Raw genomic sequence first — 27,370 nt, 5'->3', positions numbered from 1 at the left:
ATATGATTAACTTTTATTGGTCTTGTTTTATATGAAACACTTTACTAATATTATTAGGAACATCTACTGATAATTTGACTCCTAAACTTATTAATATTATTAGTTAATAATATTGTTTTTACTAATAATATTAGTGAAATATGTTTTATGAAACAGGGCCCTGGTGTCAGAATCCTCTAGATGATTTGCCCTCTTTGATGGTTTGTACAGCGGAAATGAAAGTCTGTCTCTGCAGTTTACTAGACTCTCGTCTATTGCAATGCCTTCTTCTGACATATACAAGCAGTGTAACTTATTGGTCAGAATGGTTAGTTTTGTCCACCTTGTTATAATTTACGAAGTTCAGAATGTCAGCGGGTGCCCTTATTTTACCTAAAAGGTCGGTTTTGTCTATCTTGTCATTATTTATGAAATGCAAATTATGAAAAATCAATAAAAATTGTTTATGTGGCATCACAGAAGAAAAATTGAGTTTCACTTCATATCCTTGTACTCCAGTAAGACTGAAGACTGTCTTTTTTCACATGCAACTTCAGAATATATAGTGAAATAAGTGCCTTTATTTCATCGACAGTTACATCATACCACTTCAGATCCAAGCTGGTACGTGTAGACGGCGTGCACAAGTCAAACTACTATTCGCATACCTATTTGTCTTATTGCACACTCTTTATCAAAAGTCTTCATCGATAAGGTCTAGAACTTTTTTTTTGGCATCAGATCAATGTCAAAATCAGTATTCACCCCAGGAATTCCAGTGAATTGTACGTTTTGTGGAATATCGGTCAGTGGACAAGCCGTTTCCCATTTCCCGTTGTCTACTTTCTCCTTTTTATTTTGATTTCTCAGGACATCACTGCTCAGAATATTTAAATTTGTTTCATCACTCGCTAGGAATAGATGAAGTATCCACATCGCTAGAATCACTAGAACAATTTCCAGTAGCGTTATAGTTTTTTTTTTTTCAGAGTCAGTATTCAATAGAATATCTTTTGCTTCTTGCTTGGTTATAGCTTCACATGCTGTCATTTTCACTGACTGAATTATTGCAAGTATAGCTGCATTGGATATATAATGGGTATTCCCTAGAGAAGAAACCGTGAATAGAACTGAATGAAACATGCTTCAGGCATGAAGAAGCCTTCCAGCACAGTCTGTTGAATTTTATAATGAACTGCTTGCCCAGTTAGTCAATAATACAGCGTTGTGCATGAGACCGTTGAATCAGCAGCTAGATAAGCCAGTTGTCAGATCCGTATTTAATACTAGCTGATATACCCGTGCTTCGCTACGGAATTCTACATTGTGTACAGAATTCTAGGTTAGGTAGTGTACACGTTGTGAGCAAGATTGTATTAAATTGTGTAGCTCTTAACGTTACCATAGAAATGTCTTTTCTCATATGAAGACTGGGTTAGGGAATCTTCATTGTAATGGTAGGCCCCCTTACCTACCATCAGTCACAGTCAGATTGGAGAGTTTTCATTATAACGGCAGACACTCACTCTCCAGCTGCCTTTTTAAATCCTCAGAAAGACTATCTCAGTATTTTCCCAACTGAAATTAATGTAGGTCATTACAATGACGTCAGTAGAAATGACATGATTAAAAGCAATGCTTTCACATGAAATACTCGATCAAATGAAAAACCACACATTTTCTCACTTTTAACGAACAGTGCTAGGCTGTCAATCAAACAGTCCAAAGTTCCAGAGCTGGAACGACCAAGCCGCAGACAGCCGTGATCTACGAACACTCTTCGTCTTATTTCGGCCAGGTGGGCGTGTCGAATAGTGGAGACTCCTAGGGCGAAAACTATGCCCTTTTACTAATCTGTTCCCTGGGAGTACCTGATGAGTCTGAAAATCTCAGTTCACTACACAGGCGACGGAAAATCTATCTGACTTGGAGACAAATTTTTCCTCCAAACCAGAGGAAAAACTCCCTCTTCATTTTGGAATAAATAGAATTTAATAAAAGTTAGGAGAAAGATGCTTTTCAGGCTCTTTTCAGGGTTGAATTTTGAGTTATTTAGTAAATTGTTGTGATATAAATTTGAATGGGCTTGAATTGTAATTCTACTACTATTAAGTGAGCCTCTGCCATAAGTGTGTACACTGCTCATTCAAAACAGCGCATCAGAGTAGGGATTGAATAGCTGGAATACTATGATGAACCAGTGTGTTATGTACTGGCAGGATCAGGAAATGTATGAACCAGAGGAATGGCATGCTAGAGAAGAAAGGTTTCTAACTCTCCAGCTATTTGCTGCCAACATTCAGTCAGGCTGTTATACTTGGTACGCAGCAATAATCCCGTCTATCGGAGTTGAGATGCGGCATAAGAGACAAAGAACATCACCACAAACAATGGTCAATGTAATGTTATTGTTGATCAATGTTACGAGCTCTCAATATTGTAGGCCTTCACATTTAGTTTTCTTCCGACTCTCAAATACCACTCTTATCGTAGTCGGTATGGTAAAACTGAATAAAACATAAATGGTTGGAAATTGTATTCTCTATAACTTTTGTTATGTAGTACTTTTCGATAGGACCAATAACATAGGTATTTAAAAATAAAATTTTCGCCTTCCCCTAAACTACGGTTTCATTCAGGGTGAATATGATTGTTTATAACTTAAGACTATAGTTTCTTATTCCCCGACTCTACAGTATATAAACTGTATATAGGATAATATCTTTTGTTTATTTCCACCTATTCAATACAATACAAGATGTTGGCATTTATGTTAAAACATTTTTCAGGTGAGACATGTTTCGCCTCCTACTGTGAGGCATCTTCAGTCATTATCAAAAAACCTTATTATTTTATCAGGCATCTGGTTAAAGATATTCTAAAATGTGTTTGATGATTATAAGAGAGATAAGATTTACATTTGTTATAAACATGTTCATGAAGTAACTAAAAATCTAATATAGTGATAAAAACATATGTAGTTCTTTGTTGAATAGGACTTCGTTTGATTGTACTATAGTAAAAAAAGGGTGGCTTGAAGCCGTAGTCATTAATAGATGTCTAATACATAGTGGAAGGCATATAATATCAGTTCTATGAGAATATACATTACATTCAAATGTTACTAAAAACTGGTGGATTCATAGGTAGTACATATAAAATGTTCAATGTAATAACTAAAAATCTAATATAGTGATAAACACATATGTAGTTCTTTGTTGAATAGGACATCGTATGATTGTACGGCTTGAAGCCGTAGTCATTAATAGATGTCTAATACATAGTGGAAGGCATATGAAATCAGTTCAATCAGAATATATAATACATTCAAATGATACATAAAAACTGGTAGATTCATAAGCAGTACATTTAAAAATGGAGGCGTCATGTGACTATAAATGACAGTTGATGGCTTAAAGCCGTAGTCAGTGTTTGAAGTATGGGTCAAATAACTGCTAATATATGGTAAAAAGATATGTCAAAATATAAAGCTGAGTATAAAAATATGAAGGAAAAACATTTCAATTGCTTGACAAAAGTTACTTGACGTTGGCGTGCATTTGTCCGTGATATTTATTGGTCAACAGTTCATAGGTTATTTTAGATTTATTCGGCGAGATTACGTTGACAAGTTCACCAGATGTTTATAGTTGGCTTAATTTGTATTAAGTCATCCAAGAAAGTTGCAGAGATGATGATGGGCTGATATTCTCAACATTCTCAACGTTGGTATGGTTTTTTTTTTTTTTTTGACGTGAAGGTTGGAGAGCTGTTGTTTTCTTCTTCGATGACAATATATTTTATAAAAAACGTTGATTGTGATAATTTATGCTATTGAAGAGTATTATGGAAGTTTGATGGGGCTGTTGAATTATTGTTGTTATAGATTGGTTCTGAAATGAAGAAAAAACTGTAATTAATTTTGACGAGAATGAAAGAAAACATGGGAAGGTTTTGTTTAAGTGTTGTTAGTGAGAAAATGTTGGTGCTTACCTATGGCGTTGTAGGTCCGTTTGACATGCTGGTGAACTTCTTGTCAACGCAATCTCGCCGAATAAATCTAAAATAACCTATGAACTGTTGACCAATAAATATCACGGGCAAATGCACGCCAACGTCAAGTAACTTTTGTCAAGCAATTGGAATGTTTTTCCTTCATATTTTTATACTCAGCTTTATATTTTGACTTATATCTTTTTACCATATATTAGCAGTTATTTGACCTATACTTCGAACATTGACTATGGCTTTAAGCCATCAACTGTCATTTATAGTCACATGATGCCTCCATTTTTAAATGTACTGCTTATGAATCTACCAGTTTTTATGTATCATTTGAATGTATTGAATTTTTTACAGAAAATTACTGATTTCATATGCCTTCCACTATGTATTAGGCATCTATTAATGACTACGGCTTCAAGCCACCCTTTTTTTACTGTAGCACAATCAAACGAAGTCCTGTTCAACAAAGAACTACATATGTTTTTATCACTGTATTAGATTTTTAGTTACTTCATGAACATGTTTATAACAAATGTAAATATTATCTCTCTTATAATCATCAAACACATTTTAGAATATCTTTAACCAGATGCCTGGTAAAATAATAAGGTTTTTTGATAATGACTGAAGATGCCTCACAGTAGGAGGCGAAACATGTCTCACCTGAAAAATGTTTTAACATAAATGCCAACATCTTGTACTGTATTGAATAGGTGGAAATAAACAAAAGATATTATCCTATATACAGTTTATGAAACTTTCAATACGGACGAAAAATGATTTTCATCACTTGTAATCTACAGTATATACCGACTTTCATTAAATTCTGTTAACCTATTTTCTCGTGGCTCGGCGTTGATGTGGACTTGGCAACAAAAATACAAATTCATAAATATCTGTGTTATCAGAGGCGGTATGGTAACAATGTATGACATAAATGATCGGAAATTTAATTCTATATAACTTTCGTTATGCAGTATTTATCGATAGGACCACTAATAATATAAATATTTGAGAATTAAATTTTAGGCCTTCCCCTAAACTACCATTCCACTCAGTGTGAGTAAAATGATTTATAGCCTAGATTGTAGTGGCTCATCCTCCGACTTCACATACCGATTTTCATTAACTTCTCTTCATTCGTTTTCTCGTGATGCGTGTACATACATACAGGCAGACAGAAATTACAGAAAAGTAAAAAGTGCATTTCCTTGTTAATGTGGACATGACCGATACAGAAATACCATTATTTTCAAATTCAGAGCAATGTACAGGCAAAACTCTTATTTTTTATATATATAGATGGTAGTGGTGATTAAGAGTTATACAAATACATGAAATCAAGCATGGTAGCAACTTGGAAAAGGTAATTTGGTTTTGTTAATTGTCTCATGGTTGATCACTTGAATAGATACATTTGAGAAACAGAGATCTTTGGTTGCCAGACCATGAAGAAAATTAATGCAACACTTGAAATGAATATTTTTGAATGACAGGTAATTTTTACAAAGAAAAGTAATCATTTTGTCCCAGACTGACACTTAATGCACAATTTATATCAGTTAATAGATCCTGGACAAGGGCCAAAGATGGAAATTTCATTTCAAATTTTGTGTGATTGTTGTGTTTGTCTATTTGTTAATGTTTTGGTTACCTTATAACAAATGCAGTGGAACTTGGATAGCATGTTTTTGTGCAGTTGCTATATAATGAATTCGGTAAAACCTCATTAGCAAATTTTTTTGTGATCAAACAAATACTGTAATGAAGAAAATGTGCTATATAGAACTGTAAACCTGTGATGCTAACATAAGAAACAACACAAATCCTATAATCATTCATGAAGAATTATTTTTTGCTATGTAGGGCTACATTTTTTCCCCCCCCACTATTTGCAGCACTTATATCATGTTAGTATTCTTTATCTTGTGGTAGATCTGCTGGAAATTTTCATTGTAATTGCTATATATTTGCAAATCAGCCTGATGACATTTACAGAGTATCGCCCTCTATCCTTGCACCATTTCTCTTGCATAAGTGGAAATACTCACTCTTCCTAATACGTTTCTGTTTATGCAGGTCGTTCATCACAGTAAGCATTCAGTGGAAATATACTCACAAGGGAAGTGGGTACACCAGCTAGAATGGCTAAAACCAAGTAAAAATTAGTTTAAAATACAAAGTTGTGCTTGTTCTAGCACCCATCCAAGATATGATAATTGAACACGTTGCCATATAATGGATGAAACTCACAGAGATTCTGGTTTCTGTGGGTACATTCGAAAAGACATTGAAAACTTACTCTCTGCTGTTGCCCAGGTATGGCAGACTGTATCTGTCCTGAGCATATGGAGAAATTTTGCACGTCAGTTATGGAGTTACTTTAATAGTAATTTTGAAAGCCAGCTCTGATGCATGGTACCAATGAGTATGTGCCACGAATTCTGGACATTGTATTGCTTTAACAAATTTTTTTGGAAAATCCTGGGAAGTGCAGGTTGGTAAGCCTGTCTACACTTTTCATGGTTGAATATAAATTTTCTTTCTCAATAATTATTAAATGAATCATTTATAAATTGCCTAACTGTAATTTTCTTCCAAATTTCTAATAGGTGAAGCAGTCAATTCAGGTGCACTCTACTTGGACCATGGCTGCTAACGATTAGTGACATCACAATATGCATTGTTGCATTATACTTGGTCCATGGATGCACTACAAGTTTAAACTCTTGGCGATTTGAGTTATGAAGGTGCTAAAGAGGGAATTATTTGCAATTTCCATGTTTGTTTGTTTTTTTTTTGTTTTTTTTTGTTATAATTATGTCTTAGGACAAGGACTGGAACTTAACAAATATGGTGTACATACCAAAAATGCCTCTCCCTTTGGGTGGAGACAGTAAAATAACACCCACGGTACCCCCCTGCCTGTCGTAAAAGGGGCTCCAGGGGCTGCCAACTTGGGAGCAAGGGTTGGCGACCACGGGGCGCTTAAATGAGTCTTGTCATTGCTTCCACTTGTGTCAGGCTCCTCACTTTCATCTATCCTATCTGACCTCGTGCAGTCAACTCTCATTCTTTTCCAACCCCAATGCTGTTGGAGCATTCGAGGTCTAGGGAGTCTTTAATTTTCATGCCCTTCATGGTCCTTATTTTTCCTAGGCCGATATATTAATTTTTCGAGGTGTCAGATCCTTTCCATTTTTTCTCCCTAATTAGTGTTATATAGAGGATGGTTACCTAGTTGTACGTCCTCTTAAAACAATCGCCAACAACAATAATAATGCACTTTATGGGGAACATGCTAGCTAGATTCCACTGTACATAAAGCATTCATGTTACTTATATGGAAAATTTATTTCTAGAAATATCTGCATGAATCAAGACATCGTCATGCAATGAATCGCATCAGAGGAGAAGGTGGTCGGTTTCATTCGGGATCTGTGAAGAAGAGGAATTCGTAAGTACACTTAATGTTTAGATGGAATTCATATGCATCATATATTGCATACTTCATGCTCATATTTAGAAATGCAGATTAGATGTAATTATTTTATCATCACAGTCGTTCAGTGAAAGAGAGGAAATGTGCTGCATTTTACTGAGCATGTAATTTGACATCTGCTAGCTAGAAAGCACATTTGGTGAAGAGTAATTCTTAACAACAAGAAACATTTTTTATGTGTTTGTTTAGCTTTGTTAAACATTTATATACCGGGCGAGTTGGCAGTCCGGTTAGGGGTGTGCAGCTGTGAGCTTGCATCCGAGAGATAGTGGGTTCAAACGCCACTGTCGTCGGCCCTGAAGATGGTTTTCTGTGGTTTCCCATTTTCTCACCAGGCAAATGTTGGGGCTGTACATTCGTGAAGGCCACGGCTGCTTTCTTCCCATTCCTAGGCCTTTCCTATCCCGTCGTCGCCATAAGACCTATCTGTGTCGGTGCGACGTAAAGCAAAGAAAAACATTTATATTGAAAACCATAAATACTTTTGTACAATGAATTATAACATTATGAAGCAAGGTGTTGCGCCGTATCCTTGGCTAAATGGTCATCCCAGCGGCCTTCATTTCAGAGGGTCCTGGGTTTGATTCCTGGCTGGCTCGGGGATTTTAATTGTATATGATTGATTTCCTTTGGATCAGGGTCTGGGTGTTTATGTTTGTCCCAATATTCTCCTCTTCATACACACTCAACACACCACATAACCAACAACCAGAGAAAATAACAATACTGAATATATTCCTCCTCATAAGGTTGGCATTAAGAAGGGCACCTGGCTGTAAAACAGCACCAAATCCACATGTGACAGTTCACACCAGCAACCCCACAAGAGTGTGAGAAAAGCAGTAAAAGAAGAATCTTTGTCATGTTGTAATCTTCATTAGTATACTCCAGCAGACATATACTGGCATCCGGAATATGTTACCAATTTGTCAGACTACATACAAATTTTCCTGGTGCAAACCAGTGATACGTGTAAGGAAATTCACTATTTTTTCTTCATAATTGGCTGGAAATGCAAATTGAAGTTATTCAGTTCAAAAACATACGTGAGATTTTGATGGCTAGCCTTATGTGATATTTCAGCACCTGATGTATTGAGAAATTTCAAAATACTACTGGTCTTTCTCTGAAAAATAGTGTGCATTCCGCCGTGTGATGATGTTCCTTTTGTACTACTTTTTCTGGACATTCACAAAGTGGTGAAAGAGCCTTGTTTATTCTGTGGAGGTTGAATTGGAAATTTCCAGGATTCATTAAAAGCTGCAGAAGTATATACAGTGGAACCTCGATTCTCCATTTTTTGGAAGGACCCCGGGGGAAAACCTGCAACATGGGGTAAAAGGAAAATCTGGGAACGAATGGAAACCATCAACAATTTGGCTAAACATCACAAAAATTAAATATGTATAATCTTACACACTTCTACACCAAAATATGAAACCCTGGACATAATATAGACGTTTTGCAAGTACGAACATTTGACGAAACTCGTTCCGTCTTCAATTAGAGCTGTCAAAATGCGCTCTGTTTCCTTCCAATTGTTGTGGACACACTGCTTTATGATTTCCAAGGATTCTCTGAACAATACCACCCGAATGTGATGCTAAGATGGTCTCTTATGCATGTTCACCGCCGATCGCTTTTCCTGTACGGTACAGTACTTCCTCAAATTACTGCAATGACGGGACATTAACACCAAGATCCGCAAATATGTCATAGCCGTCCTTTCGTGAGATACAGTTTCTTGAAAAACGTGTGATCGAGAATTTAGCGTTCATGGGACTGAAAATTCTGGACAGTTGATCCGGGAAATTGTTTCTTCGAGGAGCGGACAATGTGGGATATTTACAACGTAATTTAATTAGGATGCTTGCGGGACCACGTAATTTGAACAAAGAATACGGGAAAACATAGTTTCCGGGAATGTATAACCGAGATTCTACTGTATTAAATTCACTCTTGAAAGAGAATCAAACAATTAAATTAATTTTCTAGATATAACAATAAACAGATAACCTTCCTCATTGTCATATATGATTTATAGAAAACCCACACATTCAGCTAATACCATAAAACAAGACTCTTTTCATCCACAGACACATAAACGTGCCTCGTACAACAGTATGGTTAACCGTGCTTTCAAAATTCCGCTATCAAAGGATAACTTAAATAAAGAACTAAATATCATCCGTTCCATCGCCAAATTTAATGGTTATAATAGATATTTTATTGAACAAATTATTAACAAATTTAAACACCCTCCTAATACGATACTTAGAGTTCGTGGTTTATAGCATTTAAAAATCAGTGATTTAGCGTTTTGATTTTCAAATTTAGCGTTTTGTAGCATCTAAACTTCTCAAATTTAGCATTTTGTAGCAAATTGGTTAAAAATAGGCAAAATTTGCTAAATTGCACACACAACAGTTGGGAGTAAAATCATGCTGTTTAATCACACATTGCTCGTCATGCAGTTTTGAATTCACTATGGAAAATAAGACAAACATCAACATAAGACTGCAAGAAGTATTAACGAACACACAGGAATATGCTTATTTTCAAATTTACAAACACAATTTCAAAGTGAAAAATACTATTCTGAACGTATTTATTTATCACAGTACAACACACCTACAAGGAAGAGGAATTTGAATGATGATTTAAGTACAACATGCCAATTATTTAAAAGGTGTCCTCCTTCATTTGAGACCGCCTATCAGTTACAATTATGTTGTACTTGCTAAAAAAAACTCTACATCGACACTGTTCGTAGAGGCCCAAATGCACAGAAGTGCTGCCAAGGCAAAGGAAAGCCTGCAAAACATTTTTTCTTCTTCAAGGTTTTGGTTGCAGAGTCGGCACATCAGTATAGGCCATCTGTATCCGTACATAAATATGTCCCAATTTGTGACTTTCGGCATGCTGTTTGATCGTCACTTCTCTTCGACCCATGACTAACAGACAATAAAATAAATCGCCACCGTACATTTAAACGGAACTACTACTCAACACCAATGTCAAGAATAACAAACTAAGATCAAGGGTCAGCACACAAAGAGAATGAACGTGGTGCTTGAAAGTGTATTTGCTGTTTGATTGACTGGTCTTTGCAGTGCTCTTTAGCCAGTGAAAGAAATTCCACACATTGAATGATTTAACCCTTTGGCCTGCCATTACTGGTGAAAGGAAATATTCCCTTACATACTATTTATTTTTTCGTCACTTTAACATAAATTTGATTAATCACATAGGCTACATAAGAATACACAAAGCAAAGTGAGCTTTTAGCTCGTCTATAGTAACAGGAAACCAATGTTTTTGTTCGTAAGTATTACTGGTTTCAAGGGAAGCAGATAAATTAGCAAGAAATGTAGAGGCATAGGTATTGGTTTCCTTAGTAACGTGATCCCAGAACTGTGGGTTTAGATATTAATTCCCTAAGTCCATTTCTTTCGGATTATTACCCAACCCCCTCCTCACTATAGAGTGAATTTCAAAAACTGGTTTAGATGTTACATTATTGTCAACAAGATCATAATTCCAAGTATCATTTTACTAGACTTCTCAACGGGTGAGTTGGCCGTGCGGTTAGGAGCGCGCAGCTGTGAGCTCATCCAGGAGATAGTGGGTTCGAACCCCACTGTCGGCAGCCCTGAAGATGATTTTCCATGGTTTCCCATTTTCATACTAGGCAAGTGCTGCGACTGTACCGTAATTAAGGCCACGGCCGCTTCCTTCCCATTCCTAGGCCTTTCCTGTCCCATCGTCGCCATAAGACCTATCTGTGTCGGTGCGACGTAAAGCAAAAAAAAAAAAAAAAGTAGATTTCTGACTTGCTCTTGTTGCATTCTGGTTTTGTCACGTAGTTTCAATTGGCACTATTATCTCGGAATCACTTTCATCACTGTCATTTGAAGATGAAGAATTTTCACTCTCCAGAGAATCTTTTCCACTTTTAACATCACTATTTTCAAGCCAGTTACGAATAAACTCATCCATGCCGCGCTTGGATGCCGCCATGATTGTTTACAACGAGCGGCAAAATGAGGTGCTTTTTATTTTCCGTATTTCAGCTCAGAGTTACTTTTTACACAGAGAAAATAGCTTCAGGTATCATCTGACATCAATCGGTTAGGCTGCGAAACAAAGAGAATAAATCTCTCCGACCAGCTAACTGCGATAATGAACTTATAGATGTTCCGTGCACCAAGACGGAAGTGTCCGTCAAAGCATGTTGCCGCTTAACGATCGCAGTGGGCGCCGTAATAATTATTTCTCCTGAAATAAATAACAACATTTATATCTTATTTTTAAGAAAAATGCATACTTTTTAAAAATATATGTTTATTTCGTATAAAACTGAGAGTTTCGCATCTATTTCGCATAAATTGTATAATTTTGCATTTTGAACCAATTTCGCATTTTATCGCGAATTCGAAATCGCTAAAAACCACCCGTACGGGTCATATAAGATGAAGGCACATACACTGACAAAGTTTCGGCATATTTCACATTTATCGCAAATGCTAAAAATCACAAACTCTAACGATACTCTTAAAAGATAATCCTAAACCAGCTGCTTACTTCACATTCACATTGAAAGATAATCCTAAACCAGCTGCTTACTCCACATTCACATTCAATATAAATGCCTACAGTATCGCTAATGTCTTAAAAAAACACACCATGATTTATTTTCAAACTAATATTAGAAAATTGAATTATTACATAACTCCAACTGCTTAAATAAAACCAGTGTCTTTTCTAAGTCAGGTATATACCGTTTTAAATGAAACAACTGCAACTCTTCTTACATAGGTCAAACTGGTCGTAACTTCAAAATTAGATGCTTTGAACACATTAATGCAATAAAATACAACAGATTTTCGGCATACATGACACAAAACATATTTTCACTATAATAGACCAGGATATCGAAATCCTCAGCACTCTAAATAAAGGCCCTCTCCTAGGCATCACTGAAAACTTTTATACACCTTGACCATTTTTCTCAATCAAATCTTAACCTGAATAATATTTCTGAGAAGCCTAACGCCCTTTTCAGTTTTCTCATCTCCATTTTAACTAATCTCACGTCAACAAGTAAGCAATCAATCTTTCACAATTAACACAATACCCTCTCATGCTATTTGCCCCTTCCACAATGCCCCCATGATCCTCCTTAGATACCCCCCACCCCCCTTTTCCCTTTCCCTCCGACCCTCTAATAAGCGCTCATTATTTCCCATCTGTTTCTCTATTTATCGTCTCCCATACCTTCATCATTAACCATGGCAAGCTGTTCGAGTTGTGCCTCACATTGTAATTCTTTAAAATTTTCTTCCTATTTTAAAAATATTTTTTTGGTTTTATTCTTTTTCAATGATTCAGATTCTTTTTAAGATTTATATATCTGCTTTGAAGTGTTGAAATTAAGTCCTACACTGTATTCCTTAGACTTCAATTACATCGCTTTCCACTCTTCGGCCGAAAAAACAAATGCCTACAAGATCTTGCCTAGCAACAACTATACATAAATGCATATCACAAGTTCAATTTCATAACGAGTTATCCTTCAGGGTTTCATCTTAGAACAAGTCCTTTAACCCATTCACTGCTAAACCCGTATACATATGTTATTGAACGCCGTGCGTCGTCCGCCAAACCCGTATATATACGTTTTGGTGCAATGTGTACTTCACCGTTCTTACAAATGTGCGCGATATAGTGTTATGCTTTGAGATTCCGTGGAAATGCTTAAGGAAGTTCTGTACGGCAGATATACCACTCCATTTCGTGTGTTTTGAAAGCAATCTGGTGTTATTTCAGCTTCGTTGGAGTGGAACATTTTCCCATTATGGCGTCTTGAAGTATACAAAGAAATTTAATGTCTCCTCATAAATAGTGATTCTGGAGTGCTATATTTTGATAATGAAGATGGAGAATATCTAAGTGGCGATATTGAACAAGAAAGTGTGAGACGAAGTAGTAATGATGAATCTCATGCGGAATTGTCACCCCTTCCTCAGATAAATTATTTTTCCCCAAATGTAAATGATTTTGGTAATACCAGTTCTTGGATCAACAATTTTATCTTTTAGTAATAGTATCACCAAGCGGAGTAGCCGCGTGTATTAACATGCTACATCTATGGAGCCAAGCTCTGCACTCAGCAGGCGAGTGAGTTCGAACCCCACCGTCAGCTGTCATGAGAATGTATTTTTTTCTTTTGTGGTTTCCCTTTTGTACCCCCAAGAAAATGCCGGGACAGCTCCTATTCATAAACCACAGCCGATTCCTTCCACTTTCCTTACTCAGTTTCAGTCGCCATCATTCGTTTCATATTCATTATCTTCTCAAATGATATTTGCATCAGGAAGGGCATCAGGCTGTAAAAATATGGTGTAAAATACCTCACTTCATCCCCGACCCCGTATTGGGCTGTGGGGCTAAGGGGGCGATATGCATTCCATTAATTGTGTCAGTAAACATGTATCTGTGCAAGTGCTTCTTCCTTAAGAAAACCCGGCCCTGAGGGCTTGCCTGGTCATCAAAACTCGGCAGTGAAAAGATTAACTTGTTATTGACCTTTAATACAACGTCTTCATACGCCTTCATATGTGAATGCAACACAACAAGATTGTATAAGACCTGCTTATGAACTTCAACTGAAATTGTTTGGGCACAAATTATTGTTCTTTTTACTCCTTTGACTGTGATCATTGTGTTATGAACATCAACTGGAATTGCTTTGACACGAAATAGTGTTAATTATTCTACGTACTCTTCTTGACTGTGATCATTGTGTTATGTGTTTTTAGAGCTTTATGATTTAATTTTTGCTCTGCTTTGCTAATTGGCTGATGATGACACATCAAATTTGTTGAAACCAGTCCCAAATGAACAGCTTGTAACTTCTGTTTGGTTCAACTTAATAACAAAGTATTGAAAAGGTGGATCCTTCCTTGTTTTTAATATTGTATATTTCTCTATTCAGTACGGAACAATCATGAAATTTTTAACTTTAAATACTACAATAAATCTCGGTAACATAGTAACGAATTGACAATACACTGAAACAACGTTAGGACGGACACATTAAGTGCGTCAATGGGTGAAGTTTGAGGAAATTGATATACGCCCCAAAGAAGTTGACTGCGAAAAGTTGAGGCTTTATTGTCCGTGGTTCCCAGGCTTTGAAGAAAAGGATCACATATCCGCCAGTGGTTGGGAAGTGATTGCATACATACTCATCGTAAACTGTTATGTCTGCCATTTCAGTTAATTTTTCAAATTTAAATGTGATTTAAAATTTAAAAATAGGGTTCAGATTAAAAAATCATATTATAGGCTTGATTATAGCTACATGTCGATGGTACTGTGTAGTATAACAAGTTCTGTCACTAGATGATAGTTGGCAGCACTTTTTGTTACATTATTGGATATGGTGCTGAGAAGCCTAAAAATGTAATTTATCATCTATGACAGTAGGCACAAAAAATACTTCAAATAGTGTGACGTAAAAAAGGAAACTTGAAATATTTAATGTAGAAGGTGATATAAATGGCTCTGATAGTAAAATAGACTAATTAGACAATACTACTAGTGTTTTTGAAGATCATGCATTGTAAATAATTTTGTACGGGCCTAAATTGTAGCAAATGCAACTTTTCTAAATTCAGGCCTAGGCTTTGTAATGAAAATATTGATAAGGGATATATTTTACCACAACAAGAAACAATATGATAGCTTGTGAATTACAGGCTGATAAGCTCACTGGACAAAAAATTAGTCACCCCTGGAGAAATCATTACAAGTGTCATTTAATACCGGGTAATAACTCTGTCTCTGGATTTGATAACCGCCTGGATTCGGTTAGGAAGCGAGTCCACAAGGTTGTGTAGGTTCATTGCATCCAGGTTAAAACGCTCGCTGAGGATTTGATCGCTCAATTCCACCAAATTTTGGGGATTCTTATGTCGGCATTTTCCCCTCTGTTCAATATGTCCTACAGATGTTTAAATACTTCATTTGGCCTTCGGTGCATACGACGATGTGCATTATTGTAATACAGGCAAAAACTTGATTCGTCAGACAACATTACATTCCGTCAGTCAGCTGCTGTTCACATTCGATGTTTTCTAGCCCATTGATGACTTGCAGCTTTATGTGCCTGTGTGAGCAATGGCCTCTTGCGAGGTGACCAACTCCAGATGTGTGTTGCATATAGTTCTTTCGCTAACAGGCTGGGATGGACCTTAATTCACCAAGCTCGATAGCTGCAGTCACTTAAGTGCAGCCAGTGTCCAGTGTTCGGGAGATAGTGGGTTCGAACCCCAATGTCGGCAGCCCTGAAGACGGTTTTCTGTGGTTTCCCATTTTCAGACCAGGGCTGTACCTTCGTTAAGGCTACGGCCGCTCCCTTCCCACTCCAAGCCCTTTCTTGACGCATTGTCGCCGTAAGACCTATCTGTGCCGGTGCAATATAAAGCAACTTGTAAAAAAAATTAATTTTAAATGTACCTTCATTCACTGACTGCAGCAAGTCCTTTCGGGTTTGAAAAAGATTTTTCTTCACAAGCCGTGAAATGCGTTTCCAGTCCATCTCAGTTGGGATCTTTTTCTGACCACAATTCTGACGTGTCTCTTGACTACACGTAGTACATCACTGCTTGTATACACGTTGAACAGTCCGCTGCGAAACACCAAGTTCATGCACTGTATGGCCACGGGCACGGCCGAACACGATTGTTCCTTTTTGCCACTCTATCACATCCTTACATCTACCCACGTTGACATACACTGTCTGCTTGAAACATCAATGTCTTGCTGATCGCTACTGCCTTATGCTCGTGTAGAGGAAGTGCATGCACGGTTGAGCACAGGAGTTGTTCGCTGCGCCATCTGTACTGGCTTAACGATCCATCTGTGTGTGCGCACTACGGTGACTAATATTTTGTCCAATAAGTTTATCAATGCAGTAAATACCAGTTGAACGAATATTTTTAGTTGAATGAGAAAATTCACAATCCCCATCTATGGTTCCATGAGGTGCAGTGTAAAGTAATATTATTTGAGCAAATGCCAGTAGTACGAAATACTTCTCATATTGATCCGTATTGATGAACAGTTACAATTGAAATAAAAAGGGATGGTCCACCTATTCAGTACACTTTTATTATGTAATAATATGAACATCACAACCTTGTGGGACTGGTTTCGACCTAACAATAAGACCATCTTCAGCCACTTGACCTTAAAATTGACAAACACATTGACAAATTATGTGCTGTAAAACAAGTATGAAACCTAGTCTTAAAATCTAATGGAACATGTTGTGTTAAAATACAATGGTCTCTTCTTATGAAGGACAGTAGTTAAAATTCAGTTCATCCAGTTATGTCTGGTGATGTGTCTTGAGGTGTTCAATTGTATTTTAAATATTGTGATTTATCTCATCTAAGGGACATCTTAATGTTTGAACAATAAGAAATATAGTCCATACTTTGCATGCACACACGGTGGAACTAGGAACATCTTAATTGGAGCTTAGATGGTGTCATCGGCTCCTGCTTTTAACGCTACCGCTGTGCCAGCATACAGTGAGCCATCTGGTGACAAATGATACCACTTGCTGACCAACGGTAGAGCATTTTAAAATTAGAACCGTCATTATTGGAGAAGTCTTTCTCGTGAGCAGTCAAGATTTTCTTCTGAAGATGTGGAGCGAAGTTCTCAGTGAAACAAAAGTATTTCACCTTATTTTCTTGACACGGTATTAGCCCAAAACCCTATATCATTGTACCAGTATGAGCCGTGAAAGCATCAGAGTTAACATTAGTCCATTAAAGTTGGTTTTGTTTACGACACAGATCTGGTTAGGCAACTAAGATGTCTGGAAGAAAACAAATAAACCTGTGGTTGAAAGAATAGAAGGGTTGAAAACTTAGCAGCATTTATGAGACTCACCCCCTTGAAGTACATTCTGTGTTATCAGAGTTGTGTAGTTGGGGACGAATCATGACGACCTCGCCCCACACCACTACTTTCCAGCAGCAGCTCGGTGTCTATTAGCGACTTTAGGATTTATTACCTCTACTGCAGCCAGAGTTGCCAAATCGGCCACTGCTCTCTACACGAAGAAAGGATAAATACTACAGGGAGTGAGGAAGAAAGTGGTTTGGCAGCCTCTCCAAAACAAAGGATCACTTAGAACTCGTTTACTCAGCAGGGTGCAGGGTGTGATTGACTCAGACAGTTCTTCCAGCTCGCTTCTAGGAACTGAGGCTGTCATGTTTTGTCCCCAACTATAATGGAAATTGCAGTGGCTTGGGTGAAAGTGGGGACAAGTGGAAGGAACATACACAAAGAGGGGATGGGTGTGTTTGCATCTAAGGTGGAGCTGACAAGTGTAAAGTGGTTGGGAGGTTTCTGGGAGGGTAAACAGAATGTATTAAGAGGATGAGGTTTATGATTTCTATCTGATCTATGTTCATCATATATTGGAACAATAATATCAAACAATATAATTATTAGCTCTCTCAGAAATTTTATTAAGATTAAAGTTGGGGTTGAAATATTGCTCCAAATGTATGAAACAGTTTTCAGTTAATGTTCAGTAGGGCGCCGTTGTCATTTCCCTTGAGAATCTTCATATTCTGTTCAGCACAAGTAAATTTATGATTAGCTTTCAGCATATGTTGGCCCATGGCGGAGAATCTATTATATTTGCATTAACATGCTCCAGATACTGCGTTAAAAAGCTCCTGCCTGTTTGACCTACATATGTGGCTTCACAACTATTGCATTTCAGTTTGTATACACCTGATTTTGAGAACCTATCATATTGATTTATAGAATTAATGTTCTAAAAATTAAAAGCATTGACCTTCACACCACGTGTATTAGTTCTTTAAGCAATTGTTTGATCATGGTTTTTGAAAATACTAATGAAGTTGTACTTTCATTATTAGGTGAAAGTAGAAGTTGAGAGGTATTAGATACTTTTTCTCTGGGTAAAGTCGTTAAGGAGCGGTATTTGATTTAATTAATTTTTTTCCCCTATCAGTTGTCTGCTATAGCCATTAATCTTAGGTAAGTTGTGAATAGTGTTTAGTTCTTTTTTATTCTCTATCAGACGAATTAATATTGAACTCCCTATTGTATAATATGCTGCTCGTTTGAGAGATTGAGTGAGTGTAGAGTTATGATTAATAGTATTGATCGTTGAGTAGATTTTCTATAAATATTACAACTAAAGAGATTCTTAGTGTCTTTTAACCCAGTGAACTTGGATGACGAGCTGGGCCCATGCATTGCCAATGCTCAGATATCTTTCTAGATTTTTGCTAGTTGTTTTTTTATGTCGCACCAACACAGATAGGTCTTACGGCGACGATGGGACAGGAAAGGGCTAGCAGTGAGTAGGAAGCGGCCGTGGCCTTAAGGTACAGCCCCGGCATTTGCCTGGTATGAAAATGGGAAACCACGGAAAACCATTTTCAGGGCTGCCGACAGTGGGGTTCGAACCTACTATCTCCCGAATACTGGATACTGGCCGCATTTAAGCGACTGCAGCTATCAAGCTCGGTGAGATATCTTTCTATAGTCCACCTAGTTTGTAACAGATGGTTCTTGTGTTAAGATTTTCGTATACTAGAAGGTTGAGGCGAGGATATGTCAAAGTTTCTTTCAAGCCAGTAGTCAATATGGCAACTAGCAGTGCGCACGTTTCTGAACACGAAGTATTAGTGAAGTTAATTAACAGTGTTTTAGATAGTGATTCTGAAGATAGTGTAAATGAAGATCGTCAGGAATTAGAAGACTAATTTGTGTGAGGAAGTGTTGAGTGTAAATAGTGTAAATGAGTCAGGAAATGTATCACTAGTGACTCAGAGAGTGATGATGAGCAAAACCTTCGCGCCAGGCCTCTACAACCAAAAAGGTACGAAACAGGATGACTAGGTGTGGATAAGTGGAGATAATAATCCTGTCATTCATATTTTTTTGACAATCGATGTGTTAAAATGATAGAAGAATGATAGACGCAGGGAAATTTAACACTGGTTTATATCGAACATTTTTGGGACTGAATAAATTGAACAATGGATACGGGAAAACGACAGTTCTGGGAGCGATGCATCGAGGTTCTACTGTACAAGCTACTTTCGTATATCATCATCTTCTCCTTCTTCTTCATTTCCAGTTTCCAGCTTCCTGGGTCGGGTTGTGAATCAAGAACCTCCATCGCTGCCTGTCTCTCCACCACTCTTCTCCTTTTAAGTACATCTTCTGGTTTTCCTCCCCTCTTCTCTATGCACTCCCACACTGAATCTGTCCACCTCTTTTGGGGTCTTCCTCATGGTCTCTTTCCTGTTAACTTCTCTAAAAAAGCTTTTTTTGGCACTCTCCTCCCATTCTCATATACCCATACCACTTCAGCTTTGTTGTTTCTATCCTGTCTTGAAGTTTGAAGATTCCTATCTTTTTCCTTATCTCTTCATTTCTAATTCTATCCTTTCTGGTCTTGCCCTCGATACCTCTGAGGAGTTTCATCTCTGCTGCCTGTATTTTACTCTCCTCTTGTTGTAGTCTACGATCCAGCTGCATAGGTTATTATGGGTTCATAATAGGTTGCATATAATACTTTGTTACATTTCTTCGGGACATCTTGGTTCCACAAAATACCCCTTGCACTCTGGTAGAAACTGTTTGCTTGTTGTATTCCTTTTCCAGTTTCCTCGGTAATCTTTCCATCTTCTGTGATCACACTTCCCAAGTACTTGAAACATTTAACCACTTCCAGAATTTTACCATTCAGTTTTATCTTTCTTTCCTTCCTTCCTTCCTTCCTTCCTTCCTTCCTTCCTTCTCCTTGTCATCACCATTGTTTTATTTTTCTCTGTGCTTACTTTCATCCCAAATTTTTCTATCTCTTGATTCCATACATCTACTTGTTTTTGCACTTCCATTTCATCCTCACCCCATGTCACTATATCATCTGCAAACAACATAGCTTTTGTTGCCTGTCTTCCCAATCTCTGTATAATGTTCTAATGAATTTCATCCATGACTATGATGAATAGTATGGGTGATAGTACACTTCCCTGTCAGAGACCAGTTTCAACTTGAACCATTTTGTTTTTCCTATACTAGTCTTCACACTTCAGTGACACCTAGGCTATCTATGACAGCTGTTGGAGGAGCTGTAGGGGATCAAACCAGCCTTCGGGCTGAATACCCAACACACAACAGTCTTCACACTACTAACACAATTTTTGTACATAGTTTTTATCATTTGCACTTCCACTCTGTTAACTTGTTTTTTCCTTAATGTGTCCCATACTAACTGTCTGGGCGCACTGTCATAAGCCTTCTCAATGTCAATAAATGTCGTCACTATGTCTTTTCCAAACTCCCATCTTTTCTCCGTCATATGTCTTAAAGTAAAGATCAGGTCAAACGTTGATCTGTCTTTCCTAAAACCATACTGTTCTTCCATTTCTCGTAGCTTCCCCCCTCAGTCTTCCTTCCAATACTCTCTCAAATATCTTAGCTACATGGGCAATAAGGGTGATCCCTCTGTAGTTATTACATTCCTTTTTATCACCTTTTTAAATATCGGGATAATTAAACCCTTTCCCCACTCTTCTGGAATCTCTTTCTTCCTCCAGATTATTATAAATAATCTATACAGCCACTGTAGCACTGTTGGTCCTGCTGCTTTCATCTTTTCCATAGTTACATCACCACTCCTGATGCTTTACCGCTGTTCATCTTTTGTGCGGCTTCCTCAATTTCTAACATAGATATCTCCTTTTCTTGTTCTTCTTCTTTCCCCATTGTTTCTTCTTGCTCCTTCTCACCTACCAGTTCACTGTATTTAATATTTATCAATTCTGAGAAGTATTCTTCCCATCTTTTTAGTATGTCATCTCTTTGCGTCAATATCTGCCCTGTTTCAGTTCTTACAAATTTTATATCTTCCCTATTTCGTAAACTATTCTTCACCAAACCATTCAAAACTTTTTTACTTCCCTTTATATCCTCCTGTAAAGTTTCTCTTTTTGTAGTATTTTCTTACATACCTTTTTGGTTTCTTTATATTTCTGCCAATTCTCTGTACTATTGCTGCCTATCCAAGCCCTTAGTTTCTCTTTAACTGCTTCATTTACCCTGCTGTTCCAACAAGGAGTCTCCTTTTCCTTTTTCCTCCCTGATAGTCTTCCACACTGTTCAAGTGGGAATTTCTTTCTTCAGATCCTCTTGAAACTTTTCCCTTATTTCTTTCTCTTTTAACTTCCATCCCTTTATTTTTCTGTCCCTTTTTTCTATTAACTTTGTTATTTTACCTATTCTTAATTTGGCTACCACCACTTTATGGTCTCCTTCGAAATCTGCTCTTGGCATTGCTGTCACATCTTCCAGTTGTCTGCGTTTCTCCTTCTCCACCAGAAAATAAGATCATTCCTTGAGTTTATCTTTTTATCTTCCCAACCATATCTAGTTATTTTTTTGGGAGTTCTTTTTTCTAAACTATGTATTGCCAACAATTAATCCATTCCTTCTACAAATATCTATTACTAAATCTCATTCTTCATCTTGGTTTACATAACTGTAGGGTCCAATTGTCTCTTCTTTTCCCTGTCTGACTGTTCCAGCATATGCATTCATGCATTATTATAACCTCTTTGTCTTTAATACAACTTTCCAGTTCTTATAGAAACTCTTCTAAACATTCATCTGCATTTGCTGATTGGGGTGCATAACCTGTATAAAATCCTTAATTCCACTCTCAAGTCCAAGTCTAACTTTAATTATCCTGTCACTGATCTGGTCGATTTTGTCCACATATTGTGCTAGGACTTCTCTCAACATAACACCAACACCATTTGTTGCCATCTTTCTTCCACTCCAGTATAATTTATAGCCTTTCTTCAATTCGTTTTGACTTTTACCCTTCCATTTTGTCCCCCTGTGGGTGGGGGCGGTAGAATAACACCCACGGTATCCTCTGCCTGTCGTAAGAGGCGACTGAAAGGGGCCTCAGGGGCTCTGAACTTTGGAGCATGGGTTGGCAACCACGGGGCCCTTAGCTGAGTCCTGGCATTGCTTCCACTTACTTGTGTCAGGCTCCTCACTTTCATCTATCCTATCCGACCCCCCTTGGTCAACTCTTGTTCTTTCCGACCCCGACGCTATTAGGTTTGCGAGGGCTAGGGAGTGTTTCATTTTCACGCCCTTCGTGGCCCTTGTCTTTCTTTGACCGTTATCTTCATTTTTCGAAGTGTCGGATCCCTTCCATTTTTCCTTCTGATTAGTGTTATATAGAGGATGGTTGCCTAGTTGTACTTCCTCTTAAAACAATAATCACCACCACCACCTTCCATTTTGTCTCGCTTATTCCCATCATTGGCATGTCTTTCTTCTCCATATACTCTATCAGTTCTTCTACCTTGTCATTCAAAGTCATGACATTGATGATACCGATTCTTGTGATGTCTGGTAGCCCACTTCTCACAGTTCCTCAGGAGCACCGAGAACTGTGCTTCACTTCACGGTGATGCCCTATCATTTTCCAAGGCCTCGATTCACTCGCACTCATTTTATAGTCTGTTTGTACAATGGGTTCACCACTCCCAAAGGCATTTATTACCTTCTACCAGGTTAAACTTAGGCCGCCCCTAACATGGAGTCAGACGCCTTTTGTAGCCGCTTGTCTGGAGAACAGGCGCTACGGGTTTGCCCCTTCCTCCATTTCCACTCTACTAAAGTCCATCCTCTCCGCCGTTGATGCCGTTGAGGTCTTCACCCATAACCTAGGGCAAGGGCCTTCCATATGTATGACCCCTGGAGAGAGGGTGTCACAGTATTTTAAAGCCCCAGAAATTGGGCTACTTGTTGGTCTGCGGGTTGTATTGGGTATTTCAACCAGCCCTACATACTGTAGGGGCCCACTCTCCGCCACCTGGGGACCGCTATAGGGGTCAGCTTCCCCAGGTTACTTAATGGAAGTTAACCCCAGCCTCAAAGGCTGAGGTTATTTGCAGAGACCTGGTCTGGAAAAAGCCCAGGCTCAACTGACACTGCGGATAGAAACCTCTATAGGAAAGAAAATAATGGATAGAAAGTGCAACCAGCGAACGAAGTGAAAAAGAAGACTGGAGCAAAGTCGACTGAAGAACGAAAACGGATCCACGGAGAAAGGATGAGAGCTGTTTGGCAACTCAGAAAACAGAATCGTTCGAGCTTTGCGTGATCCATTGGGTCCATACGCACATAATATATATATATATAGGAAATGATATGATTTGAACCTTCCTTTCCTGTGAGCACTAATGTTGTTATGAGCACGTGTGAACATTTGTTCAACAAAGGTCACACACGGTACCTTGACAACTGGTACATGTCTTCAGATCTTTGTAAAAGGGTTAATGTAAACAAATCAAATACTGTATTTACTCGTGTATTAGACACCCCCCCCCCCCCTGGCTTTTCAAGACGAAGAAAATGAAAAAAATAAATCTCGCGTACAAGACCCCCCCCCCCAACATAATTCGTGATAGAAGAACGGCAATTCCGCTTCGAAGCAGCTACAAGCCGTATGCAGCTGTGATGACATCACACAAATTTGTGAATAGTTTCGTCTGTACGACCCACGCAATGAAAACACGCCAAAGTCATGTGTTACATCTGTGTTTCGTAGTTAAGAAATGCCTGCCTTCGTAGCATAGGCCTACTGCAGCTCTGATGACGTCACACAAATAGGTGAATAGTTTCGTGTCTGATCCGTGCATTGCAAGCACACATCAGTCCTGTATATGTGTCTGTTTTGTAGTAAAGAATGTCCGCCAGCGTAATGGTTAGCACAATTGGCTGCCTTTCCCGGGAGCCAGAGTTCAATTTCTGGTGCCGCACTGCCAGAGATTTATATGAATGGCAGGAAGGTTGATTTGCGGTGAGAATGGTACATGTAACTCCCTTCCCCTGGGGGCCTGTCTAAAAAAATAACTGCACCACCTCGGGATGAGGAAACTAGTTTACTTTAGTTAAGACATATTCACGGTTGTGGCTAGGCCTATTAATATAGGCAGGCGAGATCATTAACAAAGTGATTGTTTAATATCTCGTAACTCAGGCCAATGTAAGGTTTCTTGGGAGAGAAGTAGGTTTGAAACATGATAAAAACAGTCCAATCACAATTGTTTTACTCTGCAACGTACCTAACAAGTAATAATAATATTGATTTTTTTATGTCCCCACTTACTTTCAATTATTTTAGGAGACTCCAAACAAAACATACTAGGGTATGCGTTAATAAAAAATGGGTGACAACGAACGTTCAAAACATTACGATAATAAAACGCATTACCTCCACACCTGTAGATATCCATAAATGCGGCAAACTTTCGTGTTATTTATTTTTAATCTTTCTGTCGTGGAACTTTTGGCACTATCCGGGCTATAGCATGCCTAACCTAAACAGTGCAGTCAGTCTCTCTTATCTCATTTACAGCTGTTTAGGTAAATCCTGATGTGATAAATGTAGAGAACAAGCATGAAATATGCTTAAAAATAAGGGTCTGGCTTTCAACAGGTGCAGTTATCAAAAGAATGCTTCCAGTCACTGTGTATTACATTTGGAAATACAACTCGTAACATAAGCTAGTTATCAGCTGGTGGTTTGGCACGCTTTCAACAACGCGGCTTTATTGAGGAGGAGTGACTTCTTCTACACATACACCAGGTGGGAATATCAGAGATCATCTCCGGAAACCATTTGGGAGTAGCTTCACACAGTTTGGGCTCTATAGTTGGGAACAAAACTATTTTTAAAAGGTTCAAAAAGACGGGACCTTGAATGCTCTTGGTCTCAATTGCAGTGGATGGCAGTGAAGATGATGTCACTTGGAATGACAACACGCCGGTAGCAGGGAAGTTAGGGGCGCGAGATAATTAAAATGAAAGCAGTGATCAGGTTTACTGTGTGGTAAGCCTACTGCTCAACTGCCAGAGACAAATGACAAGCCATTGAGTTATTTTGTATCAATATTGCATAATATGATAATACGATACCTTTATCCCTTTTCTCTACGGGGTAGAGTATAAGGTAAGACGAATCTTCGCAGCAAGTTTTTACGACTGCATGCCCTTCCTGACGTCAACCTCATCAGAGGAATTAATGAGGCAAAACAAATGACGTGATATGACTATTTAAAAGTCGTGTTCTCCATTTATTGACTTTTTACATTTAGAAACACTGCATTCCAATGAAAATAGCTGGTATAACTCAAATACATTCATAGTTTTGTTAAAGAAGAGTGTTGAATGTTTACATGTACAATTTATAGCCCTTTATAGCCTAGAAGTCATGTGTTCACTGCACAGAATTTGAGGTTATCGCATATTGGACCCTCCCCCCCTTTAGTTTTTTTTGGCTGTAAAAGTGGGGGAAAAGGGGGTCTAATACGCAAGTAAATACGGTATTGTTGGAACTGTCAGGCCCAACAGGGAAAAAAAAAAACCCATGCCACCTGATATTTCATCTAAAGTACTACAAAGAGGTGAATACCAAATGTGGTCATCCAACATCATTTTGTGCCTCAAGTGGAAGGATAACAAAGGTGTTCATTTTCTTCCTTCAAAACACACGACAGCATATATTACATCAACGGGAAAATCAGGTGAAGGCACTGACAAGTGCCATGGGATGAAATACAAAAACAAAACTGGCCTATGGATACCAAGATGGGATGAGGGGAGTAGATTTACAAGATCAGGTCATGCCCTTTTTCCCATCATGAGGCAAACAATCAAAGGGTAGAGAGAAATATTTGTCTCTCTTCTAGACATTTGTCCTTTCAGTTCCTTAGTAGTGTACTGTACTTTCTCACAGTTGGAGTGCAGGAAACCCTACTGCACAGACTTCCGTGTGGCCATAGCGACACAGTTACTTGCAACCATGCAGCTGCCTGATTACAAGGTCAGGGGACGACCTTCACCTAGTACAACCCCTCTTAGGCTACAAGCTAGAAATTGGGCTCATTTTCCCATGCATATCCCTAGTACTGAAAAGAACAACAATCCCTCTAAGCAATGTTTTGTGTGCTCAAAGCTGAAGAAAATAAGCAAGACAATGTGGCAGTGCAAGAAGTGCAAAATTCCACTACATCTCCCTGATTGCTTTGAAATCTATCATACAAAAACACCATTTTAAGTGAGTACATGTATTCATTCACCTAATGACAAAATTTCAGGTTAATATTTTCTATAGTTCTCTTTTTACAATATATTTTCTATTGTGCTAAACAAACAGCTTCTCCACTGGGATTTAAATCTGAGTCAGTGTGACACGCCGGGGGTATTTAAATGAGAGTCCATTGGGTTAATGGTAAGGTCTAAATAGTTAAGAACTCAATGGGATTCAGACTACAGTAAATTTGATGTGCAGGTTGAGTTAATTTAAATTTGAAAGGGTAGTGTCACACTGTTATTGCCCTATATAACTTACCCAAATATTACTAAAATCTTCGTTATTCGTGATTTTATTATGCTCCAAATGATCTAAATAGATTTCGGCCAAAATTCTCGAGGCCGGTGAACCCATGGCCAGTTCTTTTTGTTGATATTGTTTTATCGAAACAGAAATAGTTATTCTCTAGAACTAGTTTTAAAATAGATTTTAATTTCTGGATTTCTTGTTGACTTACCTTTATTATATTTACTCTAATTGCTATTAATGATGTTACAGATTTCATATAATGGGATACTAGGATACATATTAATTATATCAAATGAATGTATTGAGTGATTTGTATGAATTTTCATATTTTTGACTTTGTCACCTAATTCTGTGTTCTTTAATTAATTTGTTAGCTAAAAAAT

General features: G+C 37.9%; 1 protein-coding gene across 2 annotated transcripts in view; it reads left to right on the top strand.

Moving 5' to 3' along the window:
• LOC136866103 (nuclear transcription factor Y subunit alpha) overlaps positions 1–27,370 on the top strand; it is a 72,755-nt gene that overhangs the window by 33,378 nt on the left and 12,007 nt on the right. For both annotated transcript variants that reach the window (XM_067142781.2, XM_067142780.2), the window contains exon 7: positions 7,347–7,441. In XM_067142781.2, coding sequence (XP_066998882.1) covers positions 7,347–7,441 — 95 coding nt within the window. The remainder of the gene's footprint in view (positions 1–7,346; positions 7,442–27,370) is intronic.

Source organism: Anabrus simplex, chromosome 3 (genome assembly GCF_040414725.1).
Source record: "Anabrus simplex isolate iqAnaSimp1 chromosome 3, ASM4041472v1, whole genome shotgun sequence".
In the NCBI taxonomy this organism is placed as follows: domain Eukaryota; kingdom Metazoa; phylum Arthropoda; class Insecta; order Orthoptera; family Tettigoniidae; genus Anabrus; species Anabrus simplex.
Note: the sequence above shows the minus strand (reverse complement) of the source record. Positions and strands in the feature narration are given on the sequence as shown.